This window comes from Cucurbita pepo, chromosome LG09 (genome assembly GCF_002806865.2).
Source record: "Cucurbita pepo subsp. pepo cultivar mu-cu-16 chromosome LG09, ASM280686v2, whole genome shotgun sequence".
Taxonomy (NCBI): domain Eukaryota; kingdom Viridiplantae; phylum Streptophyta; class Magnoliopsida; order Cucurbitales; family Cucurbitaceae; genus Cucurbita; species Cucurbita pepo.
The window spans coordinates 6,112,931-6,127,579 of record NC_036646.1 but is presented as its reverse complement, the minus strand read 5'-3'; the positions used below and the strand labels follow the sequence as shown (position 1 = coordinate 6,127,579).

Sequence of the window (14,649 nt, the reverse complement as noted above, 5' to 3'; positions counted from 1 at the left end):
GGCCCTAAAAAAAATAAATGGACAGATTTGAAGAAAAGATAAACATGAGCATAAAATGCAACTTAGGTTCTAATGTCAAATTGACAACTCTCATTCTTAGCCCAACTATCCAAACTTTTGTTGGAATAAGAAATTTTGAACCAAAGAAATTAACACCTCCTTGTACATAATTTGGATCAACTAAGAGATGAGGCTACAAATTTGTTCTAAATCGAGTCACTCTACCATCGAACTTGATCAAAGCTTATTGAATGACTCAGATCAACTAAGAGATGAGGCTACAAATTTGTTCTAAATTGAGTCACTCTACCATCGAACTTGATTAAAGCTTGATTGAATGACTCAGATTTGACTCAGATTCAATCTACTACACCAATTGTTTGAAATTTAGAACTTTTAAGGGTGGGTATTTATCGTCTCTACAAAATAAACTTTCAATTCTTCTAATGATTACTAAAGAAGTCAGTGGTCATTATTTACTCCCACTCCCTTCAAATCTACCCAAAAGAAAAGTTAATTTGACGGATAACTTCCCACCCTTTTGCCCACTACAACAATTTTGAAATAAAAAGTAACAAATAAATTTTTCTAACAACTCACTACAAGAAACACGGAATACAATAGCTTACAAAAAATGTTATCATAGACTTTTTATATCGTTTTTCGTACGTCGTGACAGCCCATGTTATTAAAAGTCCAAGACATTTTATAGCGTTTTTTTTGTAACTATAATAAATGCTATAATAAAGTATGAAGTTACAACTTTTATACATTGTTATATAATCATTTTATAGCATTTTTATTAATGCTATTATATGTTTAACATAACGTTATCTTTTAACTTATAATTGCATGTTTTTAATGCAACAATATAATATTTATAGGTTTAATATTATGCTATAATAAAGTTATTTAATCATTTATAATAATTATAATTATTCTAATAACCTTTTCATAGAATTTATTAAATATCATTGAATTAATTATATTGTAATAAAATTTAATCCAAGTACTCATAGTTAATTAAACACACATGAAATACATAACACTAAATGTCATGCTTCAATTAATAATTGAAATTTTATAATTTATTTAAGTTACAAACTAATGTATTTAATAATTTCCTAAAGTAAAGGGTTATTCAAATGATATAAGATAAAGTATTCTCTACTATCGGCATTGTTGTTCAATGAATGAGAGTCGCTATCATGTCAAGGCTTTGCATTGTAAGTCTTCTATCATGTTTGCTCGTGAAATATACTCTTACAAACTTTTCAGCTGACATATTAAAACAACATTTTATAAGATAATGGAACATAAAAATAAGTAAAATAGAAACAAGATTTTACTATTACTTATCACCACTCAAATCCCAAGTAGAAAAGGGAAAATTTTAACTCAATTTAGCCTTAGAAGAAGAAAAAAAAAAAAAAAATGGAGAGTTCTCCAAATTTCACATTGAGACATTGAGATGTATGTATAATAATCAAAATTCTTCCAAACTAGAAAGAGATTCTCAAATCTTACTTCCGTCATGTTCAAACTATAATAACTAAATTCACATCATTCAAACAAAGATCAAACTTAGAATCAAAGTATCTCTGCACTTCTACATCTTCTCCCACTAAAACCACTTTAAAATTCAAAACAATTATAAATAGAGAAGAGTACTAGAAGAAGTGACTTTAAATTCATAGTTCGAACATCAAGAATCTAAAATACAGCAACCAATTCTGATTGAACTTACCTAAATCTTTGGAGGCTCCTCGAATCTCGAAAACCTCTTCCCAAGTCACTATTGCTCTGCTCATCTTCATCTCTCTAACTGTTTATCTCTAACCTTATGAAAGAGGATAATTAATAATATAGAAGTAGATTGAAAAAAATGAAAGAAGAATTTTAATGTCCGAGGAGGGAAAGAAGTTGTGAAATGAAATGGACAAAAACCAAAAGATGGAAAGGGAGAGAAATGAAAATTGCAGGTGGGAGTTAAAAAAATTGTAAAAAAAAAAAAAAATGAATAACAAAAATAAAAACATTTAATTATTTATTCTCTAGTCACGTTCGAGCCTTAACGAATAAGATTTGCATCTAACCACCGTTGGTAAAAAATAAAAATAATAAATAAATAAAGAGAATCAAGCCCACCGTTAGTAGATATTATCCTATTTGGGTTTTTCCTATCACGCTTCCTCTCAAGATTTTTAAAACGAGTTTGCTACAGAGAGGTTTCCACACCCTTATAAAAAATGTTTGGTCCTCCTCTTCAACTAATGTTGGATCTCACATTAATAGCTATAATGATATCGATTTTTTAAAAAGTTCGACTTCTTTGTTCAAGTCCAATAAAACACTCTTCCTTTCAAGCTAAATTATATCAAATCCCCACTAAGTTAAGTCTCCAATATTATTATGATTATCCACTTTAATCATTCATATCTTATCAATTTCTCACTCTCAATCATTTCCATTCCACCCATCTCTACTGTTCGAAACAACTCTAAGTTGCTTAATCGCTCAATTATGGTAATTTAGAATGTGTTCTAGACATTAAAAATATAGTGTTGTGTCCTTGTTATATTAATTTGTCTCGTGTCTATATCTATACTTCTCATCCAAATAACCAATAACATAATGAGCAACCACACATGCTCTCCTAATACTAAAGTGAAGCTATTCTACAACAATGGTTCTGTTGTATTTAAATGACCCTTAACTCTATTTTACCTAACTAAAGAATCAAATTCAAGAGTGAAGCATCAAAATCAAAAGTCACTGTCTATGTCTATCAACAACCACTCATGCCATTTCAAGCACCATGCGTCGGTCAGGAAAAAAATAGGATGGGCACATCTTGTTTCCACTGGTAATCCTATTTCAAAGCCTTCTTCGACACGGTTACGCAACCTAGGTCAACATATATGTTTTTCATCTAGTTCATTTTGATTGTACGATTGCGATAGCAAGGTCCCCCAATCCCAATCCTCCACGTTCCGGTCATGATCCTCGCCGCCGCCTCTACTGCCGTTGTTGTGGTCGTTGTCGATCACTTCCAGCAACTTAATGAGGGAAATGAGTTAGTTTGAAACTGTCAATGGAAAAAAAAGGAAAAAATCCAGAAGAGATGGATTTAGGGCTAAGAAAAAGAACCGAACGAATGAACAAGAAGAGATGGATTAGTGCTTAGAGAAAGAACTAAAGAAATACCAAAATGATTCAAAGTTATATCTTAGATTGTTAAGTAAAGATCTTGAAATAGTTAAGTTGTTTTGAATTGTGGTAGGAAAACAATATTATAATAAACATATATAAATATTCCAAGATTCTAATCATGCAAAGTTCCTAACGTTCGCATGAATTCTAACACATGAACCATGGTAAAATTTAGCGAAATAGTTTTGCAGAAGTTTGAACATAAAATTGATGTCATGTATTCACATCGCTTGACTTGGATTTCAAAGGACAAAATCGAACTTTCATTAAGGATAAATTGATGATACGAGATTAAACTAATTAAGTAAGTTACCCTACTATCGGCTTGGTCGAAAGACATGTCTTATGTATGATGACACGTGTCCAGTGGTTCTTGCACATGTCGTGTATGTTGTTATGGTATTAGGGTGTGCTATGATGATATGATGATGTGATTTGATATGATATTATGATGTATTACGATAATGTTATGATGTTATGATGATGAGATGTACCATGTTGTATGATTAGGATGATGATGCATTATGATATGATCGCATGAGATGCATGATGATGCTATGACATGATATGATGATGTGCATGTATGAAATGACATGTTACATTAGGATGAGTTTTCTAATACACAACCCGTAAATGATGTTATAAATGATGAATGTATGAAGGCTTATGCATGCATTTTTACCTAGAGTAATATGTAAAGAATGTGTGGGGTTGTGTCACATAAATGATTCTAAGATGAAAAGTATAAGCACCTTGTGCATATTGTATACTCATTTACATTGAGATACTTTCCTTTTTATGATGACGAGTACGAACACATACACTATGATGATGATAATGATCATGTCTTGCATGATATTCAAGGGTTTATTGTACATCCGAACGTTTGGCTACAACCAACTAGTCCGACTATGATGAGCCCAACGGGTGTGTGAGCCGCTGGGTGGCCTCACACTCGCACGTGTGGGTTGTGTGTAGGGAAGTACTACACATCCAATTTGTCCAAGCAGGAGGCCTCCTATATGATGATTTTAAACAATAGTCTCTAATCATAACTACATGTGTTTGCATTCTTTGACCCTAGTCACTTACTTAATATTTCTTAAAATAATCAAGTCATAGGCTACTTTTATATTCATGACATTACAATTAAAGACCATGACACATGTATAGGATAGTCGCATTTAATTTCGTAGATCTTAAGTTAGTATAGGACAATTGTTGTTTTTATATTTACTTGTGATTATTTTAATATTTTCTTTGTATTGTTTTAAGATCTTTTTCTTAAACATATAAGATTGTTTATGAAGTCATTAATTTTTTTAAAAATTAATTTAAGATTTTCAATTTTCTAATCAAACGTTTCTCTTACTTTAGTTTCTTTTTTCGTTTCTCTTATTTTAATTTTTAATTTTTTAATTTTATTTTTTATGAATTATTTATTAGAAATCTCTATATATATATTAAGCACTCAACAACCTTTCTCTCTATCTTTCCTCGTCTTCTTTATNAAAAAAAAAAAAAAAAAAAAAAAAAAAAAAAAAAAAAAAAAAAAAAAAAAAAATGATGGTAAGAACTAAGAATCTCTTCCATTTCTTCTTCTAATTATTTTTTTAGTAGCTTTTAATTGTGATTTGTTATATATATCATATTCGACCGTTTATTATATGCAACTATTTAGATATTTGTCTTCCATTACGACTTACTATCATATTTGTCTTTTTATTATAAGCATTATTTATTGTTCTTTCGATATCTTTTGTAATTTTAGTTCTTTATTCAGTAAATGATTATAAATAGAGAATTTTCACTATAAAGTAGAGTGGTTTTAGAAAATATTTCCACTAACGATGAATGGGTCACTTATCAAACGACAGAAAGTTATTGTTGTGAAAGTGGAAATAAGCGATGACAAGACAAAGCGAAGGGTGCTCAAGGCGGTTTCCAACCTTTTAGGTAATTCTTTTCATCATTCACCAAAATACATCAAAATGGCTTCTCCTCTTCATTATGGCTGAGTTCTTCATCTGGCCTTTGGCAATAACTTGTAGGCATTGCGTCAATGGCAGCCGACCCAAAAGAGAACAAGATTACAGTGATTGGAACGGCTGACCCGGTTGAGATTGTTGGGAAAGTAAGAAAGGTTTGGCCCTCCGCTTACATTATTAGCGTTGGGCCAAAGAAAGAAGAACCGAAGAAAGTAGAGCCGAAGAAACAAGAGCCTCAACCCAAAGTCGAGCAGATTGATTGGGCTAAGGCTTACCCAACCTTTCATTCGTACCCTATAACTCATTACTATCATCTATATCGAGAAGAAGACAACCCAAATGCATGTGTTATCTTCTGAATTCAAGAATTTAGTCAAGAGGTTGACTCGAATCGATAGTTTTATACTTTCGAGAGAAGTTAGAAAAATATTTCAAATTTGTATACCATTATAATGAGTGTTATTTTACACTTAATAAGGGTTGGTACTAAGGAATAAAATATGAAAGAGAGATGTTTAACAAAAATAGATTAAATTCAGTTCATATTTTGAAAGTTTTGGATGTTATTTAAATATTAATTCTTATACCTTGAAACATGGACTCTAATTTAATATTGTCTCATACGTGATTATGTTATTGGTAATAGGATTGATCAATTATTGAGTTCAATTAAAAAAGAAAAGGAGAATTTTGGCGAGGCACTAGAGTTCTCGGGCAATGCTTGGAAGCCCGCGTCCACCCTCCTCGGCATGCCAAAATCTCCTCCACAACCCTCCAAACCTCCAAGAATGTCAGCCAAACTTCCCTGATGCCTAAACCGACCAGCTCATGCCGTGAAAGAGATTGTCGGCCTTAGTACGTCAACCCAAAGCAAATTCACGCTGCAACGTTGCCCGCTGTCGTTGGAAAAGAGGGTTTGGAAATCCAACTCTTGAGAACCCGTAGATCTACCTCTACGGACGTTCACCAGCCACGAAATTTCGTGGGGAGAGGGGAGGAGAGGTCGACAGAGAGATGGCGAGAGAAAAAGGAAGAGAACAGATGTCAGAAACGGTCGCAAAAGGAGAGAGAAAATTCGTTGAAAAATTGTGTCGTGAGTCGGGTGAAAAAGAAAGGATCCGAGAAAATTCGTTGAAAAATTGTGTCGTGAGTCGGGTGAAAAAGAAAGGATCCGACGGATCTAGGTTGGACCCAATCTGTGACTTGAGGCCTAAGACCGAACCGTGGACCCAGGCCACTGCAGCTACCCACACCTGCATCGACTCAACCGGTACGCTCGTGACTCGCACTTGCAACCCGTACCTGAGAACCTGAGGCCCAAATCGCATCACGACCCAATCCGTGGTCGCATCCCAGCCTACAGCCAACACAACTTGAGACCTCGACTCATGACCCGCGCCTCGACCCGAAATCGTCTGCACACAACATGGCCCGCCTCTATTCTGCCACATGTCAACCTACGACAAAATCAGCCCTTCGGCTTCGCAACTTGGGTGAGCTCGGTTCGGCTTCCGCGGCTCCCTCAGCTTATCCGGCTCGAGTAATCCAAATTTTTACCGTTCTGACCCTCCACAACCTGTTTTCTGCCCTGATGAAGGAAACGAATTTCGACGACATTTGAAATAGCTTTTGAGGAATGAGAGCTAACTTTATTTAAATTAGAGAGAACGCATGCTAAGGTCAAACAAGTGGCTTACTATTAGGATAGACTAGAAACTTGTATGAGTTATGATGTTGTATGAGCTATGACTTATGATGATGTACATGAATTATATGATGATTTATGAGCTATGATGACGTATATGAGTTATAGGATGATGTATGATGATGCTCTCTGTGATGAATATCATGTTAAATCATGTTGAGAAATCGGCCTAGGACACAACCCTAAAGAGCATGAATAATGATGTTAATATGAATATCTAACGCACATGTATTACTAAAATTAATAGAGAGATGAGGCTAGGATTGTGTCAAAAAAATATTTTAAAGGCGAGAAATAAAGGGACCTCATGCATCTTGTGTATACATATGCATAAGGATACTTCCCCCTTTTATGATGATGAGTGCGGACACGCACGTTATGATGATGACAGTGATCATGTTGAGCATGACACCCGGGCATGCTGACCTCCGGACGTCGCTACGGACAATTAGCTCGACGATGATGGGTCGAGGGGGTGCGAACTGCTTAGGGACTCACACTCACATATGTGGGTTGTGTGTATGGAAGTACTACACATCCAAAGTTAGTCTGGGCTTGAGGCCACCCCTAGGATGAGTTAAGAATAGGTCCCTAGAACATGTTTGCATGTGTTTGCATTTTTGCATGGCTTCTATAGTTGGGTCACCTACTGAGTATTCTTCGAAATACTCAAGTCGTGTGCTACATCATTTTTTAGGTAAAAGCAAGGCACCATGTACGGTTGACGGTGACATCGCAAGTAGAGACCATGTCACGGTCATGCTCGTCCAAGGCGTGTTGCCCATGGCCGCATGCTCATGACAAGCCCAACTCTTTATGTCTTTTCATATTCTAGTGTTTTACTTTTGTATTTCTAGAAAGTATGATGTTTCAGAAATATCATGTCTAGGCCTGTTAGATATGAAATGCCTCAGAATGTACTATAGGGGGATAAGATTAGTTGTCAACTTCTCCCTACCCAAGGTTATATACTGTGAGTCGTTGTTATTTCTCTCTTGGTTGCTTATATAACGTCTCTTTCAAAAATCTCTCTTTCGAAAATCTCTCTCTGCCCTCGTTTTCTAAAACATTCTCTTAAAACCGAGGCCAGAGGCTCAAGCATACGTCGCTTGGCCGTAGGCGACGCAAGAACGAATTGGCTTAGCTCACTTGTTGTTGGAAAGTGAGTGTCGCACAATCGTAAGTCCGCTGTCAACAAAAGTGCGATTGTGACAAGTGGTATCAGAGCTTTGTAAGCTCCGTGAAATAGCAAAGACTGAAAACATGTCAACGACAAAGTCGACACCCAAATCACAAGCCGACCGGCTTACTCTAATAGATGAGGAAATGCTGTTCCTCAAAGAATTCCCTGACACCATCCGCTTCCTGGAAGCACGGGTGACAGAATTGAATGGAAAAGTCATAGAAATCGACGCAATGGGCAATCGCCTGGATGGGTTGCCAATTGCAGAACTGATGTTTCGAGTGACCTCACTCGAAGAAAAAGTTGCTCCTACGAGCAGTCCAAGACCGTCTAGTAGCCCCGATAGCTCTGTCGCACACAAGGAGAGACGTGGCAAAGAGTTCGACGTGCTACAAAATACAATGATGAATTTGTTCAATGGATTAGCTGACGAATTCAGAACAACGATCGATGACATCCAAGAAAAGATGCCCGTCATGAGCACTCGAATTGAAGTGACCATGAAAGCCATGGAGAACGTCACGGCTGGGCAAACTNCCTTTTATGATGATGAGTGCGGACACGCACGTTATGATGATGACAGTGATCATGTTGAGCATGACACCCGGGCATGCTGACCTCCGGACGTCGCTACGGACAATTAGCTCGACGATGATGGGTCGAGGGGGTGCGAACTGCTTAGGGACTCACACTCACATATGTGGGTTGTGTGTATGGAAGTACTACACATCCAAAGTTAGTCTGGGCTTGAGGCCACCCCTAGGATGAGTTAAGAATAGGTCCCTAGAACATGTTTGCATGTGTTTGCATTTTTGCATGGCTTCTATAGTTGGGTCACCTACTGAGTATTCTTCGAAATACTCAAGTCGTGTGCTACATCATTTTTTAGGTAAAAGCAAGGCACCATGTACGGTTGACGGTGACATCGCAAGTAGAGACCNCAAACTGAAGTTCCCAGACCCTAGACCTTTCAAAGGGAACCGGTATGCCAAGGAGTTGGAGAACTTCATCTTANTTCATATTCTAGTGTTTTACTTTTGTATTTCTAGAAAGTATGATGTTTCAGAAATATCATGTCTAGGCCTGTTAGATATGAAATGCCTCAGAATGTACTATAGGGGGATAAGATTAGTTGTCAACTTCTCCCTACCCAAGGTTATATACTGTGAGTCGTTGTTATTTCTCTCTTGGTTGCTTATATAACGTCTCTTTCAAAAATCTCTCTTTCGAAAATCTCTCTCTGCCCTCGTTTTCTAAAACATTCTCTTAAAACCGAGGCCAGAGGCTCAAGCATACGTCGCTTGGCCGTAGGCGACGCAAGAACGAATTGGCTTAGCTCACTTGTTGTTGGAAAGTGAGTGTCGCACAATCGTAAGTCCGCTGTCAACAAAAGTGCGATTGTGACAAGTGGTATCAGAGCTTTGTAAGCTCCGTGAAATAGCAAAGACTGAAAACATGTCAACGACAAAGTCGACACCCAAATCACAAGCCGACCGGCTTACTCTAATAGATGAGGAAATGCTGTTCCTCAAAGAATTCCCTGACACCATCCGCTTCCTGGAAGCACGGGTGACAGAATTGAATGGAAAAGTCATAGAAATCGACGCAATGGGCAATCGCCTGGATGGGTTGCCAATTGCAGAACTGATGTTTCGAGTGACCTCACTCGAAGAAAAAGTTGCTCCTACGAGCAGTCCAAGACCGTCTAGTAGCCCCGATAGCTCTGTCGCACACAAGGAGAGACGTGGCAAAGAGTTCGACGTGCTACAAAATACAATGATGAATTTGTTCAATGGATTAGCTGACGAATTCAGAACAACGATCGATGACATCCAAGAAAAGATGCCCGTCATGAGCACTCGAATTGAAGTGACCATGAAAGCCATGGAGAACGTCACGGCTGGGCAAACTAATACAAGATCCAACAAACTGAAGTTCCCAGACCCTAGACCTTTCAAAGGGAACCGGTATGCCAAGGAGTTGGAGAACTTCATCTTAGATGTCGAACAGTACTTCAAAGCCACAACGACTTGTACCGACGACATAGAGGTGACAGTAGCCTTGATGTATCTCACAGACGACGCCAAACTTTGGTGGCGTACGAGGGTGCAAGATATCGAGAATGGATTGTACACCATAGACTCGTGAGAAGACCTCAAGAGATAGTTGAGGGACCAATTCATCCCCGAAAACGTAGAACATCTAGCAATGGAAAAACTAATAGCCCTAAAGCAAACTGGAAGCGTAAGAGACTATGTCAAACAGTTCTCGACCCTGATGCTAGATATCAGGGGCACATGAGAGAAGGACAAGGTATTCTTCTTTATAAATGGGTTACAACCATGGGCCAAAACAAAAATACACGAGAAAAAGATCCAAGACCTAGCTACTGCAATTGCCAGCACCGAGAGACTCCTAGACTATAGGAACGAAGCGGGTTACTAAAGAAAAACAACACAGGCCCCAGACATTGCAGGCAAAACATATAAGCCGCAAGGTCATCGAAATGGAAGCCCCAATAGACCAAACGGAAGTAATGACAGACCAAGCGGGTGGACAGATAGACCTCCTCAGAACAACCAAGCGGGGACATCTCGAGGACCTTACCCTCAAAGGAACCACCCGACGACACCTTTACAATGCCTGTTGTGTAAAGGCCCCCACAAACTATCCTATTGTTCTCATCATGCCTCTCTCAGTGCACTCCAAGTGTCCATTCAAGAGAGCAACAACACAAGAGTCGAGACTATGCTAGACAAGAAGGAAGATCAAGACAACCCTCGAATGGGCGCACTCAAATTCTTGTCAGTCCTCCAACGGAAGGTCAATCCGAAGGAGATAATAGAGAAAGGGCTCATGTTTATGGATGCAACAATAAACTCTCGACCAAGCAAGAACACCTTGATAGACTCAGGAGCGACCCACAACTTCATCGCCAATCTAGAAGCACGAAGATTGGGACTCACATAGAAAAGGACCCTGGAAAAATGAAAGTTGTCAACTTCGAGGCCTTGCCTATTGTGAGAGTTTCCAAAAGAGTCCTCTTCAAATTAAGGGCTTGGACAGGAGAGTTGGACCTTGTCATGGTTCGCATGGATGACTTTGACGTGGTGCTTGGGATGGAGTTCCTCCTAGAACACAAAGTTATCCCAATGCCACTAGCGAAATGCTTGGTGATCACCGACTGCAACCCCACAGTAATACCTGCAAGCATCAAGCAACCAGGTAATCTTAGAATGATCTCGGCCATATAATTGAAAAGAGGACTCGCACGAGAGGAACCTACATTTATGGCTATACCACTGATGGAAAAAGTGACCACTGAGGAAACTATTCCAAGCGAAATCAAGGAGGTACTAAACAGTTATGCTGACATAATGCCAGAGAGCTTACCACAAACATTACCACCCCTTCGAGGCATTGATCACGAAATTGAACTCCTTCCTGGGGTTAAACCCCCAGCGAAGAACGCGTACTAGATGACTCCCCCTGAGCTAGCCGAATTGAGGAAACCATTAGATGAGTTGTTGATATGAACCAAGAGACATCAATCATACAATATGCTTCAATGAAGATGTGAAGAAAATATTGTTGAAATTATCCAAAAATATTTCAATTCATGCCACATTGAAGAAGAATGAAGTTTCATGTTATAAATTTTGGGTGGATTACAATTTAGATTTATTGTATTTCATTAATGTATTTTAAGACTTTTAATTTACTTTAGGTTACAATTACATAATGGTTAATTATGGCCATTAAGTATGAATGTTACAACTCTTGGAATGCTATGAATGTTACAACTTTTGGAATGTCTTTAGTAGTTTCATTTTGAGGCTATATAAAGCCATGTATGTTGTATTTGTGAGAAGACTTGGAAAATATAGTAAAAGAAGCATATGTGCTTTTCTTTAGCCAAATGGCTAAGTTTCTTTGGAATTCTATGTAGTTTAGGTTGCATGTAGAATCATTCAAGCTCGACATGATCAATCTTGCTTGTGGAGTGATTCGAATCTCAAACAAGTGTTTGAGATATTTGATCAACAAGAATCATTCAAGCTAGACATGATCGATCTTGCTTGTGGAGTGATTCGAATCTCAATCAAGTGTTCTTGCCTTGAGATATTCGATCGACAAGGTAATCCGAATCTTACTCCCCTTGTAGTGATTTCCTTATCATATCAGTTGTTGACGACAGGATTCATCCGCCCGGCAAAAGCACCTTACGGAGCCCCCGTACTATTTCAGAAAAAGAAGGATGGGACGTTGCGTCTGTGCATAGATTATAGAGTCTTGAACAAGGTGACAGTACGCAAAAAATACCCACTGCCAATAATATCCGACTTGTTCGACCAACTTCACGGGGCCAAATACTTCACGAAGTTGGACTTACAATCAGGGTACAACGAAGTATGTATTGCCAAAGGGGACGAGTCCAAGACGACGTGTGTAACAAGATATGGGGCCTTTGAGTTCTTGGTAATGCCCTTTGGCTTGACTAACGCCCTAGCTACGTTTTGCATGTTAATGAGCCAGGTTTTCTACGAATACTTATGATGATGTAGGATGATGTACATGAATTATATGATGATTTATGAGCTATGACATATGATGTATGATGACGTATATGAGTTATAGGATGATGTATGATGATGCTCTCTGTGATGAATATCATGTTAAATCAGGTTGAGAAATCGGCCTAGGACACAACTCTAAAGAGCATGAATAATGATGTTAATATGAATATCTAATGCACATGTATTACTAAAATTAATAGAGAGATGAGGCTAGGATTGTGTCAAAAAAATATTTTAAAGATGAGAAATAAAGGGACCTCATGCATGTTGTGTATACATATGCATAAGGATACTTCCCCCTTTTATGATGATGAGTGCGGACACGCACGTTATGATGATGATAGTGATCATGTTGAGCATGACACCCGGGCATGCTGACCTCCGGACGTCGCTATAGACAATTAGCTCGACGATAATGGGTCGAGGGGGTGCGAACTGCCTAGGGACTCACACTCGCATATGTGAGCTGTGTGTATGGAAGTACTACACATCCAAAGTTAGTTTGGGCTTGAGGCCTCCCCTAGGATGAGTTAAGAATAGATCCCTAGAACATGTTTGCATGTGTTTGCATTTTTGCATGAATCCTATAGTTGGGTCACCTACTGAGTATTCTTCGAAATACTCAAGTCGTGTGTNCCTTACCCTCAAAGGAACTACCCGACGACACCTTTACAATGCCTGTTGTGTAAAGGCCCCCACAAACTGTCCTACTGTTATCATCGGGCCTCTCTTAGTGCACTCCAAATGTCCATTCAAGAGAGCAACGACACAAGAGTCGAGACTATGCTAGACAAGAAGGAAGATCAAGACAACCCTCGAATGGGCGCGCTCAAATTATTGTCAGCCCTCCAATGGAAGGTCGATCCGAAGGAGATAATAGAGAAAGGGCTCATGTTTGTGGATGCAACAATAAACTCTCGACCAAGCAAGAGCACCTTGATAGACTCAGGAGCGACCCACAACTTCATCGCCGATCTAGAAGCACGAAGATTGGGACTCACCATAGAAAAGGACCCTGAAAAAATGAAAGTTGTCAACTTCGAGGCCTTGCCTATTGTGAGAGTTTCCAAAAGAGTCCCCTTCAAATTAAGAGCTTGGACAGGAGAGTTGGACCTTGTCGTGGTTCGCATGGACGACTTTGACGTGGTACTTGGAATGGAGTTCCTCCTAGAACACAAAGTTATCCCAATGCCACTAGCGAAATGCTTGGTGATCACCGACTGCAACCCCACAGTAATACCTGCAAGCATCAAGCAACCAGGTAATCTTAGAATGATCTCGGCCATATAATTGAAAAGAGAACTCGCACGAGAGGAACCTACATTTATGGCTATACCACTGATGGAAGAAGTGACCACTGAGGAAACTATTCCAAGTGAAATCAAGGAGGTACTAAACAGTTATGANGCTCACTTGTTGTTGGAAAGTGAGTGCCGCACAATCGCAAGTCCGCTGCCAACAAAAGTCTGATTGTGACAAGTGGTATCAGAGCTTGNAATCAAGGAGGTACTAAACAGTTATGATGACATAATGCCAGAGAGCTTACCACAAACATTACCACCCCGTTGAGGCATTGATCACGAAATTGAACTCCTTGCCAGGGTTAAACTCCCAGCGAAGAACGCGTACCGNGAAATCGACGCAATGGGCAACCGCCTAGATGGGTTGCCAATTGCAGAACTGATGTTTCGAGTGACCTCACTCGAAGAAAAATTTGTTCCTATGAGTAGTCAAAGACCGTCTGGTAGCCCCGATAGCTCTGTCGCGCACAAGGAGGGACGTGGCAAAGAGTTCGACGTGCTACAAAATACAATGATGAATTTGTTCAATGATCGATGACATCCAAGAAAATATGTCCGTCATGAGCACTCGAATTGAAGTGACCATGAAAGCCATGGAGAACGTCACGGTTGGGCAAACTAATACAGGATCCAACAAACTGAAGTTCCCAGACCCTTGACCTTTCAAAGGGAACCGGGATGC

General features: G+C 38.9%; 1 protein-coding gene across 1 annotated transcript; it reads left to right on the top strand.

Moving 5' to 3' along the window:
• The first annotated feature begins 5,063 nt into the window (after positions 1 to 5,063).
• Positions 5,064 to 5,560, top strand: LOC111802116 (heavy metal-associated isoprenylated plant protein 39-like). Its single transcript, XM_023686376.1, has 2 exons — positions 5,064 to 5,169; positions 5,265 to 5,560. The coding sequence occupies exons 1-2, from the start codon at positions 5,064 to 5,066 to the stop codon at positions 5,558 to 5,560; spliced, it is 402 nt and encodes a 133-aa protein (XP_023542144.1).
• Positions 5,561 to 14,649: the final 9,089 nt, after the last annotated feature.